This window comes from Ziziphus jujuba, chromosome 7 (genome assembly GCF_031755915.1).
Source record: "Ziziphus jujuba cultivar Dongzao chromosome 7, ASM3175591v1".
Taxonomy (NCBI): Eukaryota; Viridiplantae; Streptophyta; class Magnoliopsida; order Rosales; family Rhamnaceae; genus Ziziphus; species Ziziphus jujuba.
In genome coordinates this window covers 18,440,330-18,455,689 of record NC_083385.1, presented here as the reverse complement: position 1 = coordinate 18,455,689, position 15,360 = coordinate 18,440,330, and the positions used below count along the sequence as shown (strand labels likewise).

The 15,360-nt window shown below is 32.4% G+C and overlaps 2 protein-coding genes across 16 annotated transcripts; both read left to right on the top strand.

Moving 5' to 3' along the window:
* The first annotated feature begins 292 nt into the window (after positions 1-292).
* LOC125423960 (large ribosomal subunit protein bL19c-like) lies at positions 293-3,744 on the top strand. Of its 15 annotated transcripts, XM_060819271.1 has the most exons (6): positions 293-681; positions 767-1,272; positions 1,807-2,061; positions 2,143-2,229; positions 2,340-2,473; positions 3,245-3,744. In XM_060819271.1, the coding sequence occupies exons 2-6, from the start codon at positions 1,243-1,245 to the stop codon at positions 3,282-3,284; spliced, it is 546 nt and encodes a 181-aa protein (XP_060675254.1). In that variant the 5' UTR covers positions 293-681; positions 767-1,242; the 3' UTR covers positions 3,285-3,744. The 15 variants fall into 15 exon arrangements, 1 of the variants encoding a protein (XP_060675254.1); XR_009639790.1 differs by adding an exon at positions 1,477-1,511 and having other exon boundaries at positions 298-681; positions 1,807-2,473; XR_009639795.1 differs by having other exon boundaries at positions 299-681; positions 767-814; positions 1,195-1,272; positions 1,477-2,473.
* Positions 3,745-6,169: 2,425 nt separating this feature from the next.
* LOC107425405 (MICOS complex subunit MIC60, mitochondrial) lies at positions 6,170-13,439 on the top strand. The gene is made up of 12 exons (XM_016035409.4): positions 6,170-6,546; positions 6,654-6,717; positions 7,069-7,761; positions 8,454-8,570; positions 8,671-8,823; positions 8,955-9,032; positions 9,807-9,899; positions 9,992-10,111; positions 11,628-11,705; positions 11,814-11,993; positions 12,720-12,821; positions 12,913-13,439. Exons 1-12 carry the CDS (start codon positions 6,536-6,538, stop codon positions 13,144-13,146), a joined length of 1,923 nt encoding a protein of 640 aa, XP_015890895.2. The 5' UTR covers positions 6,170-6,535; the 3' UTR covers positions 13,147-13,439.
* Positions 13,440-15,360: the final 1,921 nt, after the last annotated feature.

Below are 15,360 nucleotides of genomic sequence, written 5' to 3'. Positions count from 1 at the left end.
AAAAGCAAAGACAAATAAAACTAAAGGGTTTTTAGCATCTATACTCTCAATTATTATACTTTCGAATTTTGGTATCTAATTTAATTTTTTAAGGTACTTTGATCCTTAAATTTTAATTTTTTTGCATTTGGCAGTTAAGCTTTTTTTAAAATTTATTTTTAATAGTTTTGAAGCATACAGATTACTGATAAAATTTTTTGCAGGTACATCAAGTACATTGCATATTTTTAAATTATTAGAAGAACAGATAAAAATAATTTGTGAATGAATAGTAGATCAATAATTGAAATTTAAGGATTAGTGGTAAAATAAAAAAATTAAGGGATTAAAGTGAAAAATTCTAATAATTAGGGGGCATATAGGTGCTAAAAATACGAAACCAAACGGTTAAAACCACACTCACTCTGCTACTCTCTTCAGACTGCTCTCTTCTAGTGGCGGTGGGTTTTGGGCAACACGATGCTTCCGTTTCTTCGTCAAAGCTCTGCAGAATCGCCTTGATCACTACCCCTTTATCCTTTCTCTACGATTGTCTTTCAGTAAAGCAACCAAAGCGTCGCTATCAGTTGAACATTCTATTACTTTCACTCTCTCAGTTATTTTCTCAAACATCTGGCACTCAATATTCGCACCTCTGCAAATTTATTCTCTGGTACATCGGAAAAAAACCATGTTGCGGAGGTACCGATACGAAAATTTACGAATTTGGATTCTTGATTAAGATCATTGGCATTGCTATTGATGGCATTGATGAGGTTTTTTGCAGGTCAATTTTGGAGTCGTCATTGCAGCGTGCTGTTGGAATAATCCCTGGGTAGTTTACAAATCTGGTATTTAAATTGTAATTTTCTATGTCAAATTGCATGTCAATGTCGATTAGGTTAAATTGGGAAACACCAAAACAATAATGATAGTTCAAAATTATTGGTATTAATGTGTCATTGTATGCTTATGTGATTACTCTTAAGAAGTTTGTATCCCCTATATTGACTGTACCCATTGCATTACTAATGTGATAGTATTTATCTTTTTTAATTGAACATGAATTGGATTTATATTTCCATTTTTACCTTCTTCTTTTTTTCTTTTTCTTTTTTCTTTTTTTTTTTTGGGGTGCAATTTTGTTTTTTCATCCTTTCAACAATTGCATCAGATACCCACATTTCTTGGAAATGAATTTCAACTATACCCCAGAAAAATGCATCTCCAAATCCTGGTTTTGCTGCTGCCAAATGGTGCTGCATGGGTCGCTTTTTTGGCTCTTTGTCCAAGGTTTGTATTCAATCTTCTGCAGCATTTATGTGTTTTTCTTAATTCTCTGAGCATTTTTTTTAAGCATGTATGCATCTAAGTGACTTTCAAGTACATTTCATGGGCGTGGGTTGTCACATTTGTTTAAATGAAAAACATGTTCTTTAAAAATAGAAAAAAGGTGCAAAGAAAAGAAAAACTAATTCTCCATCCTATGCTTAACAGGGCTATATTAAATAAAATAATACAACATATTAAAGGTATGTAAAGATCAATCCTATTTTTTGAGGCCATAAGGGGAACATAATCTATTCTCCTGATAGGAAATTAGAAGAAGAATTCTTCTTCTTTTCCATTTAAAACTTTACTGTTCATTTCACTCTGAATGACCAGTAATGATGCTTTAACTGCACTTCTTTGTAAAATTTACCTCTTTTTGCATGCCCATATTACTTTGATGTCATGTTCTTGTGAATTGAAGTGCACAATTTTTGTACCTGATCAATTACTAGGCTTTCTACTGTTTCAATATATGCTTGTAATATATTCTCCCAGACATATTCCAGCTGCCTAAATGAGTCATCAACAATCTGTAGTAATGGTTTACCATCAGTATCAGCGTCAGTCATATATCATGGACCACAGTTGGTTAAATGTGCAGCAGTGCTACCTCCTTTCCCCATCAGGTGCATTACAACAGTGGGAAATTCACTTGAATCAGCCTCACATGATACATCTGCATCTGTTTCCGTTGTAGCTCCCTGCATCAAATTTAAGAGGCTTGATAAAACTGCCAGACACATAATGCAGGCTAGCATCCAATTTATTGGATGATAACAAATAGCTCAGTCTCTCTTCCCTCCCTTTATTTTTTCACGGTTGACATTGCAGAGTATAGATAAGGAAGCTGTTGAGGAAGTGAAGGCGCATAGAGAAATACCAGATATAAAACCTGGTTATATCATGCAACTGAACGTGGTATGCTAAGTTATTGTTTAAGGGATTAATTTTTCCATTTTTCTGGTAACGGCAAATGCGGGTTTGTTAGAGAATTAAATTGTTACTTATAACCTTTTATATGTAAAAAGGAAGTAGCTGAGAACAAGCGACATGTTTCAATTCTAAAAGGCATTGTCATAGCAAGATGTAATGCTGGTTTAAATATTACGTTTAGAATAAGGAGGCTAGTGGCTGGGGTTGGAGTTGAATCCCTTTTTCCACTGTAAGTAGATCTAGAATTTATCTCCTTTAATTTTTATTTGAGTGGTAGATAGCCTTTTGGACTTGCTGCTTTTATATGGAGAGGATGCATTATTATTGTATATGCTGATATTGCTAACTGTATGGTTATACATTCTAAATAATTTCAATGAGCGCTTTTAGTACTTTCTGTAGACATCACTTACCTCTTGTAAATTCTATTGATGGTGAAAGAGACAGTAATTTATTGTAATAAGATGGTGGTGAAAGAACTATCTAATCACAATTGTCCGTCAGTCTAACTTTTGATTCCATGCAATTTTGCTTGTTGATCTATTATTTCTAAAACAATAATTAATTATGCTAGGTAGTAGAAGCAAATTTTGCCTTAATACTATCAGACTTGAACCTCAGTAAAAGTGGGCATTGCAGCTGATTGACAGCCAGTGTAAAATTATCACTTCCTTTGAATAGAGGTCCTTTAGCAGATTCCCCATTTTTAAGAATGGAAACTTGTTTTCTGTTGCTTAAGTATGTTAAAAATGATCTCATCATCGCATGCTGAGATAACAAGAGTTTGATTCCTTAGTTACTGTTTCAGATGAATAACTGTTTATTTAATCTGCTTCTTGGTATAATATTTTTTTTTTCCTCTGAAAATTAATCTGTGGTGATCATAGAAATTTCTGACGTCCCATGTATACGGTTTACCTGCTTGGATCATTTGTTTCTAAGTTGAATATGCTCTCTCAGCTTCACAAAATGACCATAAGCGTTGGGCAATTTATGATAGGTATTCCCCTAATATTAAGGAGATAAAGGTGCTGGACTAAAAGAAAGTGAGAAGAGCCAAGCTTTACTATCTCAGGGACAAGATGAATGCACTTAAGAAGCAATAATGGCTTACTTAGACTGCAGGATCAAAAAGAACCTTCGTTGTTAAAGAAGATGGTGGTATGCCTTGCTTTTTGTTAGAAACGTCGCCACAGTCCTAGACTCCTAGTAATTTCTTTCGCTTTTGTTGTTATTTCTTTTTATGCTGAAAGCTTTTATTGTTAGTTCACTATCCTATGAATATTGCTGACATTATAGTTTGTTACAATGAGGAACAACGGTAGATTTAGGCGCTCATAATAGATTTTTCTTTTCTTTTTTTTTTTTTCTTTTTTTTTGGGGGGGGGCTGAATGCTGAGAAAGGCACTCATAATAGGTTGTGGAATAGAACATTTATTTATTGAGATTAGTTGTATGGATATTTTCTTCCAACAACAAAGTTTGTTTTGATATTCGAAATCTCTTTTTTCTTTTTTCTTTTTCTTTTTCTTCCTTTTCTGGGAATAATTCCCAATTTTAAGACATAACTATTCTTTTGAAACCCAAGCAACATATATATTCTATCACTCAGATGAAAGCTAAATTTTAATCGTGTATGTTGGATTCTTATTAAGAATTTGAATCTTAATGGTTAGTTTATATAATAAAATTGTCTTGGAAATATGTTTTTTGGGGTCACATTACTTAAAAATAAGTTGGGAACCAAATTGAGGCATGATTTCAAATAGTTATTTCAGACTTTAAACTTTCAATTAAAACATATGATAAATTCATTTTATCTTCATTTTTATTTATTTATTATTATTTTTTTTTTGGGTCTTATTTTAGTTTCTCTACCTAAATCTATGCCCCAAGCATAATATATTATTGGTAACACACTCGCAAAAAAGACAACCGAACATACAAGTAACCACCAATTTGGTAACTCAGTGAAAATTGAATCTCCGAAATGGTATTTGGTTTTTATATAATCATAACTAAATTCAATATGATCAAAATTTGAATAAAGAAGCAAACAAAGTGCCACAAAGTGTAGGAAACCAAGATGATCAAATTTCCTATCTTTGAATCTTTTGAAGCATGGAATTGAGCATGAAACAGCATGTTCTTCATCAACAATCTCTAATCTCCATGCTTATATGAAGGGCGGGTCATATGCTCCCCCAAACATGTCTGTACTTACGAGTTTGTAGGCAGATATGTGATTGAACAAACTATTCTATGTGAGACAACATCTTTTTAACTTTGTAAAAAGTCGAGGCAAGGGCCTTTTTTTATTTTTTTTAGCTTTATTTTTATTTTTATTTTATTATTTTTTTTCATTGAAGAAGAATTTCATTTCTTTGAATAGATGGGCCATATTTTTGCTTTGAAAACTGTTATATTTGAAGGAAACAAGCAATTTGTTTGGAATTTTTGGCATGGATCTTTTTCAATATCATAGATATCAATATCTTTCTCATGCATCCACATTCCACAAAGAAACTCATCCAATGTTGGGTATTTTCTTACAATGACAGTTCCCCTAAATGTAATCTGATATTTTCTACTTATTTGCCACATTCAGAATAAACTTTAAATTAAAAGTTAAAAGGTCCATCTCTTCTATTTTTCTAAACTTCCAAGGTGAACAACTCAAATAACAATAATAATCATTTACTTCAAAAATAATAATAATAATAATCTTTCATTATAATAATAATAATAGCAGTCATCATCATCATTCCTTATTACCTATGCCAATTATTCTCAATACTTAATTTATAATTTTTAAAGAGACAATTCAATGATAAAGTCAACCATTTTGATGTAAAAATAGGAGTTGGAATCCTCCACTCCTATTATCCAGAAAAATAATAATAATAACAATTATTTCTCCAATTTTTTTTTTATCCATCAAAATGGATATTAAGGGCAACAAGACGGCTACAGTCCTTCTGCCATTATCACAAGTACAGCTATAGTACCAACTTGTTTACTAAAATTTTGGATATAAAATGATGTAATAATTTATTAATAGTTAACAAATTAATATAATATAAATTAGGGTTAATGTCATTTTATTCTTTGAACTACGATACTTTTTTCACCTTCTAAACGATGAATTTTCTCACGTTAATTTTAAAAATTTTGTTTTTTTATCACTTTGATCTAATTATGCAATTTTTTTTTTCCCAAATGAATTTGGCTAAATTAGCCATACATACTACCAAGGAAAAAAGAAATAAAACTTAATAAAATTATTTCTAAACATAGCTACGTAGCTTGTATACAGCTAACTTCATTAAATTTATCTGTAAAATGCTTTTAGTTGTACTAAAATGTTACAAAAACTATAATTTGATGATAAAGTGAGAAAATTTTTAATTTAGGATGCAAAATAAAAAGAATAATGTGTCATAGTCCAGCGAGTAAAATTTAAATGATACTAACACTTTTTCATTTTTGGTAAATATTATATATATATTTATATATATATATATATATATATTATAACCCTATAAATTATAACTAACTGAAGGCTTAAGGGTGTTTTGTATATTCACCCTTTATCTACAGTATATAAATGCAAAGCTCATATTTGATAAAATCGTCCAATATTTGATACTTTTTATTTTTATAATATTTGATACTTTTCTATTTTTCTATTTTACCTTATTTGCACCAATGCCCATTGTTTGCCTTACTCATTTTGCCTTTAAAAATTGGCAACTTACCCAGTATTGAAAAATAAATATTAAACATGCTCTATCTGAATCTGGTTCTTTTACTCCTTCCCCCCCCCCCCCCCCAAAAAAAAAAAAAAAAAGGGGAAAAACAATAATATAATATTTCATAAGAAAAAAAAAAAAAACAATATAGTAAAAAATTTATGGATTTGCCATTGAACACCCAAGAAAAATCGAGAAAAAAAAAAAAAAAAAAAACAAGGGAAATAAATGAGTTAAACTCAAAAACTGAACGGTAAAACTTCTGTCTTTCTCTGCTGCTCTCTTCGGACAGGTCTCTTTTAGTCGCGGTGGGCTTTCGGCGACGCGATGCTTCCGTTCCACCGTCACAGCTCCGCCGAATCGCCTTGATCACTTCTTCGGATCGTTTCTCTACGATTCCCTTCCAAATAAATCAAGCAAAGCATCGCTACCAGTCGACCCTTTCCGTTCCTTCCACTCTCTCCGTCATTTTCTCAAACATCTTGGCCTCAAATTTTGGAACCTTTTCGAAGTCATTCACTGGTGCACCCAAAAAAACCATGTTGCTGAGGTACTGATACGAAAATTTACAATTTGGAGCCCTGATTAAAGTCATTGACATTGCTATCGATGGCATTTTTGAGGTTGATGTGAAATTATGTGGGTTTTGCTCTGCAGGTCAGTTTTGGAGTTTTCATCGCGGCGTGCTGTTAGAAGAACCCCTAGGCAGTTTACAACTCAGGTTTTTTAATTCACTTGTGACATTCACTGTTAGATTATGGACGCTGGGCATAATATTTGTGCAATATAATTAATGTTAATTGCCTGTCAATGTCGATTAGGTTAAACTGGGTGGTTCTAAATTTTTTACGTTCTTAATGTGTCAGCACATTTTGATTTTGTATGCTTATGTGATTACTCTTAGGACGCTTATATGCCTCTTATATTGACTGTGTGCACATTGTTACTGTGATAGTGCTTGTCTTGTTAAATGATGCATGTATTGGATTCACAATTTCCTTTCCTTTTTCTTTTTCTTTTTTTTCTTTTTGTGGTGTAATTTTGTTTTCCATCCTTTCAACAATTGCATCAGCTACCCACATTTCTTAGAAAGGAATTATCAACAATACCCCAGAAAAATGCATCCCAAAATCCTGGTTCTGCAGGCAAGCCACCCAGGTCGGGCGGTTCTATGTCAAAATTTGTCCTTGGAGGTGCTGCTGTTGGTGCTGCCCTTCTAGTTGCTTACCAGACTGGATATGTGGATCAAATTCTTAGTGGTAAGGATCAGCATGATTCTCAAAAGGAAGCTAAGATTGGTGATGAGAATATAGATGCAAAAAGTGTCCAACATTCTGAGGATAAAATAGTTGTTCCTAATAGCGAGGACTCTGACAAACCGACTTCTGCAACTGAGCAAGCTGAGAAGGTTGAAACTCATTCAGATCTTCCTCATATTGAAGGTTCAAGTGAAAAACAAGGTGAACCCCAGTCTCATATGCAAGATAAGTTGGACACGACACCTGAAAAAGTTGCCCCGGATCTCAAAGAGAAAGATATTTCAGATTATTCTCAGAGCAGACCCTCATCCACTGATGAAATGCCAAATTCTAGAATATCACCTGAAGGAAATCTTGATATAAAGAGCACAGAGGCCAGTGCTAGCACTGGGCCGAGTGATGAGGTTCAAACTCCACCATCATATACTCATACCACTACATCTCAGGAAGAAAATGAGACAAAAACAATGCCACATCCACATTTTACCACACAAGACAAAGGGGAGGTAATTGTCTCGTTCACCCTTCTTTACAAAGTAATACCTGGTAATATTTGAGATCTTAGTCAATGAACATCTCGTCTTTCCTTTACAATTGTTTAGAAGAATTGTTGGTTTAGTTTGTAAAGGATTTGTCTAACTTAAACTCAACCCTAAGTGTTGTATCTACATTTTTACTCATATTGTTGTTTATATATATAGATATATGTATTAATATTATACTAAGGATCAGAAATTATGCTAATGATTGGAAATTTACTCATTTTTTTAATTCTCGTTGGGACTTTGTTCAGTCAATAAATAATAAATAAAGATGGAGAAATGAGAAAAGGCATGTTATATAAAAAGTGAGTGTGTGTTTGTGCATGAAAATACATGATACAGCATGTGATCTCGTAACTTAATGGATCTCCATTTCTGTTTTGTCATGGCAAGGATTCTCAATATACTCTCTGACCTCACAAATAGGAAAAACTTTTCAGCAAGTTAGCTTGTTTTACATTTGTGCAACCACATTTTGTAAACCAAAATTATTTTGGTAGCACAGCATTTCAAACTGTTTTCTACAATATAGTATCTCCTTTCAGTGTTTTGCTACTTTTAAGTACCTGAGATTCCTATTATGAAATTCCTTTCCTGCTTTTTGTTCAGTTTACATGGGTTTATTTATGAAGTTGCTTTTGCCAATACTTTTGCAGGATGTGTTACGTAAAGGTATAGAACAGCCAGATTCTCTTCTCAAGGCATATCATTTAGGGGACAAGACCAATGAAAGCTTTTTGAGTAGACCAGGGAGTAATGACCACAAACACGAGGTTGATAGTACTCCCTTCTATGCTATTTGACGCCTAATATTGTTTTGTGATGAAAAGGAGGCATAAATCTGCACTAAAATCTGATTCTCTGGATGGACAGGCCTTTATTAATGCCATTGAAGATTTGAATGATGGTTACATATCCAAAGATGGAAAATTAGTTCTTGATTTTTTACAAGCTATTCATACGGCTGAGAAAAGACAAGCTGAATTAGATGCTCAAGTATATGCTGAAGAAAAGAGAGCACTGAAGGTTTGGAATGTTACTTTTATTCTAGGAGGGACTACTCAGTTTTTTAATACATAAAATTATTGGCCAGCTTGCTTGATGAGCTTCTATTACTTTGTTCAATCTTTTTATTTTTATTTTTTTTATTTTAATAGGAGAAGTATGAAAAGGATTTGAAGGATGCTGGGGCAAGGGAACTGATGCTTGCAGAAGAGGCAGCAATGCTGGACAAGGTTGCCTCTCTGTCACTCTCTTGTTTATTTCAAAGTTTGCCTTCTTTTGGTCAAAACTTTGTATGTCATTAATATTGTTGATCTGTTTAGTTTTGATTATGGGGCAATAAGTTTTTAATTTGAAGACATTCAAAAACTTTTAAATGCTGATACTCCTCTGGGTTATGTTTTTAGTAAGTTTTCCACTGCTTCCTTAGCATAAAGAAATCTTTTACCTAGTTACATACACCATCACTTGAGTCTCTTCTGTAATTTAACTCCAATGCACCAGTAAGTGATTTATATGGTGAAAAAGATAGCAAAATACAGCTGGAAACTCAAATCATATATTTGAACATGCATGCTTACGTTATTAGTCTAGTTCCCCTTCCAATTTGAAGTTGTTGACTTTTTATTGAATCCTTGCCTGGTATCATATTTACCAGATTTGAATAAAAGGTTGATGAACTTTAAGAAGCATAATGATGTTGCCATAAGCAGGATGTGCAGGATTAGGAACTGCTCCTCTCTCACCCCAATGTTTTCTTGCAATAATTGCCCTGATAAGTCTCAAACTAATCCCAAATATTTTCTCCACAATAGTGATGCAGACCTATTTTCCGGAGCTCTATTACAATTCCTAAGTATGAGCGATTTTATCATGAAAATGTAGTAAAAAGCAAAAAATGCCCAAGTAATGACATATTGCTCCATTGACCATGCAATGTTTGGTTTTGTTAGAAAATGAAATAACATCCAAGTACTTAGAATTTACAGATTTTTTTCTTTATCCAGGAGCTAAAAAGAGAAAGAGCAAAAGCAGCTGCTGCACTCAGATCTCTGCAAGAAAAACTTGAAGAGAAACTCAAGACAGAACTTGAACAGAAGGTGAAAAATTAGACATCGTTAAAGTATTTTTCTTTTGTGATCAATTTATGGTAACTATTGAAACTCGAGTTATAAATTTCTTGCAAACACAGGAAACTGAAGCTGAAGAAAAGTTGAAAAAGGTGCAAGAATTAGCAAAAGCAGAACAGACTGCATTGCTTGCTAAGGAGAAGGCAGCCCAGATTGAAAAAATGGCAGAAGCAAATCTTCATGTAAGATCTGCTTGAGCCACTTAATAAAGTCTTTACAGTCCTATTTTTTCGATATTGTTTCTAATCTGGTCTAGTTGAAGAAGAAGATTTAATGTAAATTCTTATGCAAAATATGACTCCCAAGGAAGATTTATAGGAGAAGTGGTCGAATGCTTTATAATTTCACTCACAAGGATTGTTAGATAAATTATTTCAAAGTACTTGGAATTCTGCTTGATGAACTCTTGCAACAAATAAATAGTTTCAAAGTAAAATAATTTCCATTAGGTATATGCAACTATAGAAATATGTAGCAGCAAGTGTTGTCTTCCTATTAAAGGAAACTCATTTTGAGTCGTGCCTCATTTACAGTCCTACAACACACTTGCTGGGTATGCCTTGGCGTGAGGCACCATGAAAGGCTCAAGGGTGCCTTTTAATTAGGTGGTAAACCAAAGAGGCACATGCCTCATCCACTGAGGCATGCATCTCATCTTTGAAAAAGCAATTAGATTTAAATAATATAGTCACAAAACAATATGTGAGAAATAAAATAATATCAGTTAGATTTTAGTCAAAATAAAATCAATTTATTTGCTTTTGACTTTTCGATACTTAAAAGTGATTAGATAAAAATTAATTGTTTTAAAATATATGGCTATAATGATCAATTTATGTAGTTATTTTGATTATGATTATATATATATATATATATATATGTCATGCATCCTTTTATATGTTACCCAAAAAAAAAAAAAAAAGAAAAAAAAAGAGTTATTTATTTATAATTATTATTGCATATGTTGTTGATTGCTTATATTTTGACTAATTATAAAAACCTATCCTCCTCCTCTTCTTCTTCTTCTTCTTCTTCTTCCTCTCTCTCTCTCTCTCTCTCTCTCTCTCTTTTTCTCTTTTCCCCATTGCATTGTGAAAAGGATATTAATCTGAATGGTTGGGTAAAAAAAAAATCTGGCTGCCACAAAGTGTTTTGCTTTGGAATTTTAAGAAAAAGATAAAATTCTTGAAGAGCTGTTGTAGCACAGGGCTATTAACGTTTTATCAATTAAAAGGTAATGCTCATCATATTGAACTTGTAGGAGGTAGTGCTTTTTATTTCCAGCTTGAAGGAAATGTGATTAGACTGGTTCAAAGAATAACTGCTTGTGAACTTGATGATCATGAATTGCATTTAGGTTTTGTAAAATGCTCTCAGTGAAAGGGTAACATGCTCAACTGTATACAAAAGCAATCTTTTACAGAAAAGACCACATCATATTTTGTTTTTTTTATTTATTTTCAAAAGGAGAGGAGGAGGGGCAGGCGAAGCACCACATCCATTTCAGAACTAACAAAGCTTCGAAAGAACTCCCCATGTGTCATTTATTAGATATTGTAGGTTGCAGAAGTAAACCGCAGTAAACTACATTGTATTATTTCTCCTTTTTATACCTTATTAAAATAGCCAAAGTCCAAAGATAGTTTTTTGGATTCACATAGTCATGGAAGTTAACATGGTTAATTTCTTATTTTGTAGATAAATGCCTTGTGCATGGCATTCTATGCACGATCTGAAGAGGCTCGTCGGAGTCACTCAGCTCACAAGCTTGCTTTGGTAATTTTTCAAACTTCTATTATTAGAGAACCATTCTATTCATATCCTTATGCCTTTTCCAATCCAGAAAAATTACAACCTTCAATTGTATGCTTATGGCTTTTGTAGGGAGCACTTGCATTGGAAGATGCACTTTCTAAAGGATTGCCTATTCAGACCGAAATTGAAGCTTTACGCAATTATCTTGAAGGCATTGATAAAGATTCAATTTTGGATGTAGTCCTATCATCCCTTCCACATGAAACACGGAACAAGGGCACTTATACTTTACTGCAATTGAACGAGAAGGTAAGTTAATTATATGCTATTTTATTGAGTGTATGCTGCTGAGGTAGTACTACTGTTATTGCCCGTGATTTGTAATATGCTTAGGTCTTGTTTTTGAAGCTTACATGCTTTACAGAAACCTTTTTGTCGCTTGCCACTAAACCAGTCTGGATATATTGCAATATCTTTGATAAAGTTTCTTATGAATTTAAATGCAGCAAAATCTGCTAGTCAATAAAGTTGTCTAGTTGTTTTGATGCAGATCACGAACCTGTAATCTAGGATTCCCAAGTTTAATAAGGAGTTTTAATATTTCCTAAGAACTTTATTTGAATTTTTTCAGTAAGGATTCTTGGTTCGTGAGTTTCTTACTTGATTTCGACTGTCAAACATATATGTTGCTCATCTAAAACCGCAACATATATATTCTCTCTCTCTCTCTCTCTCTGTCTCTCTCTCTCTTTCTCTCTCTCTCTTCTGCACATTCTTCACATAATGAAAAGTTCACGAGGCAGTTGTGCAATCTGTCAGTTGCATCCTTCTCAAGTGATGTATACTCAATTTTCAGCTTATATCTTAAACAAGTATATGATCCCAAACCCTCATTGAACATGTAACAGGCGCATAAATCCAAGTAGTATGATATTGTGAAACCTATTGAATGCTTTGGTGTCTGAATGCTTTGAATCATACTAAATGGATGATTCTGTGATGAACCAATTTGCTTACTTCAATTTTACACTGCAGTTTGATGACTTGAAAGGAACACTTCGGCACTACAGCCTAATACCTCCTGGTGGCGGTGGGATCTTGGCACATTCTTTAGCACATATAGCATGCTGGTTAAAGGTATGAAATTATGAGATCTTGGTCTTGCTCATGCATATCTTTCGGCTTTGCCGGACTCATCTTTGTAATTTGCCTTTTGAGTTTCTTTCAGGTGAAGGAGGTCGACCAATCTGGTGATGGAATTGAATCTGTCATCAATAAAGTTGAGGGCTACTTGGCTGAAGGAAAAATCAAAGAAGCAGCAGATGCTCTTGAAGAAGGTGTTCAAGGCAGCCAAGCTGCAGAAATAGTTGGGGATTGGTTGAGGAGTGCAAGGAATAGAGCTATAACAGAACAAGCTCTAACACTGCTTCAATCCTATGCTACTTCTATCAGCCTTACTTAAAAATTCTCGAACTTTGATCACTCATTCTCGGCCTATGTCATTGTTTAGGGGTAACATTTTGAGACACTAAAAATTCATTGATTTAGAAATCAGAGCACACTGAATTTTTATTTTATTTTTTTTTTTGGGTGGTACTCATCAATACAAAAAAATAATAATAATCAACTATATTGTATTACCGGCGGGATGAAGAAGATGACTTCTATTTTTTTAATGTTTGAAGTCGTTGGAAGTTTTGTAAGAAATTGTGAAGGTTAGTTATATTATTCTGAATAAAAATTTTGTTTCTACTACTACAAAAGTGGGAATGCATGAAGTACAATGCAATAGACCCTAAAAGATTCAATTTGTTGCAATTTGGTCTAATTTAGAATCTTTAGTTTTAATTATTTGCAATTTAGACTTTTTAATTTTACTCCTTTGCAAATAAGGCCCTTTAGTTTGAGAAATTTGTACCATTCTTTAAGGCTTTTAGTTGCGTTAAGAGGCCCGCCTAAATAACAATGTTTCATATCAAAAGTGTAAATGCTCCAAACTAGAATTGATATTGTAAGTGTAAATGCTCTAGAATTGATATCAAAAGTGTAAATGCTCCAAACTAGAAATGATCAAATGCAATAAATTTTTTTTTTCTTTGTTGAGTTTATTGCATTATGGTATCTTTAATTTTTATAGCTGTACTATTTAAATTTTTAATTTACATTTTGTTGCAATTTGAATTATGCTTAACTTTTTATAAGATTTAATGTTGTCTCATGTGAGTTATGCATGGTATTAAAATGCATTAAATTTTCAAATTGAAGGGAGTAAAGTGAAAATTTCAAAACTAAAATGTATTAAATGAATTTAATCCAATATGGTTTAATATCTTCTAATTTTAAAATTTTAAACTTTAATATCTCTCCATTAAAAAAATAAAAATAAAAAAATTGCATTTTAATACCTAATATGCAATTCATATGGACAGTGGTCATACGTCAAACATTATTCAAATTGCAAAAATTATAAGTTGAAGGACCAAATCACAATTTTTGAAAGTTAAAGATTTATATTGTAAAATCGAAAATCAGATACTAAAATACAATAATTTTTTTTTTTTTTTGGGAGGGGTTTTTAGTTTAGTTTGTTAATGGGCAACTAGATTTGGAATCTATGCATCATGGCCAGTGAAGAAATCCGCTGGCAATTGAAAGCCAAATACTCAATAATTTAAACGTATATTGGTGATACTTTCGGAATTTTATTAATATAATAAGCTTGCAGCTGATATATCAAAACAGATTAGAAAGAACACCTAAAATCTGACTATTAGGCGTTGATCTGAGCTGTCAGTACACATGTCCAATTTTTATTTTTGAAATATATTTACCTTATTTTTTTAAGTTAGACACATGCCTTTGTTGTTAGGACTTAGGATGCAGTCCATCATTGGCAGGCTCTATTTTATTTTACAAATTTTTTTATAATTTAAACTTTTTTTTTTTTAATGAGATTGACTAATATTGTGAGTATTAGCCTTCTGTTGTTATTAATTACTAACATCTTAGCCACAAAAAATAAAAAATAAAAAAATTGTATGATTAATTAAATATTGATGGCCCAGTGGAATGCAATATTATTTTGGACATGTTTTGCTTTTGGCATTGGGTATTTTTGGTAGCTGTTGCTTGAACATGTTATATAATATTTATAGTGTTTGTTAGCAGTCAATTCAGGGTAATTTTATTTCCACATCAATCAATGAGATAAAATATGTTATTTGCATTATTTTTTTTGTTTATTTATTTTTTTTTTTTGTTTTTATTCTATTATCGTAGGATTGAGAATTTCAAATTCTGAATCGTTAGGATCTATCCTCTACCATTTGGTAGTAATTGCCTTATCCATCACTTTCCAAACCTATGCTGGGAATTTTCAAACTCCATCCAATCATATGGTTTTTAAATACTTAATTAATAGTGAAAAAAACAGTTGCTTTCTTCTTGGCGCTTAGGACATGTTATATGGCTTGCCTTTTAAATATAAAAGAAAAAAAAAATGTATTTTTGATTTTTTATTTATAAAATGATTTTTGACAATTTGTGGATTTGTTGCTGGTGTTCTGATTCTCAAAACATCACCATTCTTGGTTAAATTTATTCTCTACGAAGCCGGAAGTTATTCATAAAGGCAAACTCAAATGCATAATTTGACAAAAGCAATCTACCAAATTTT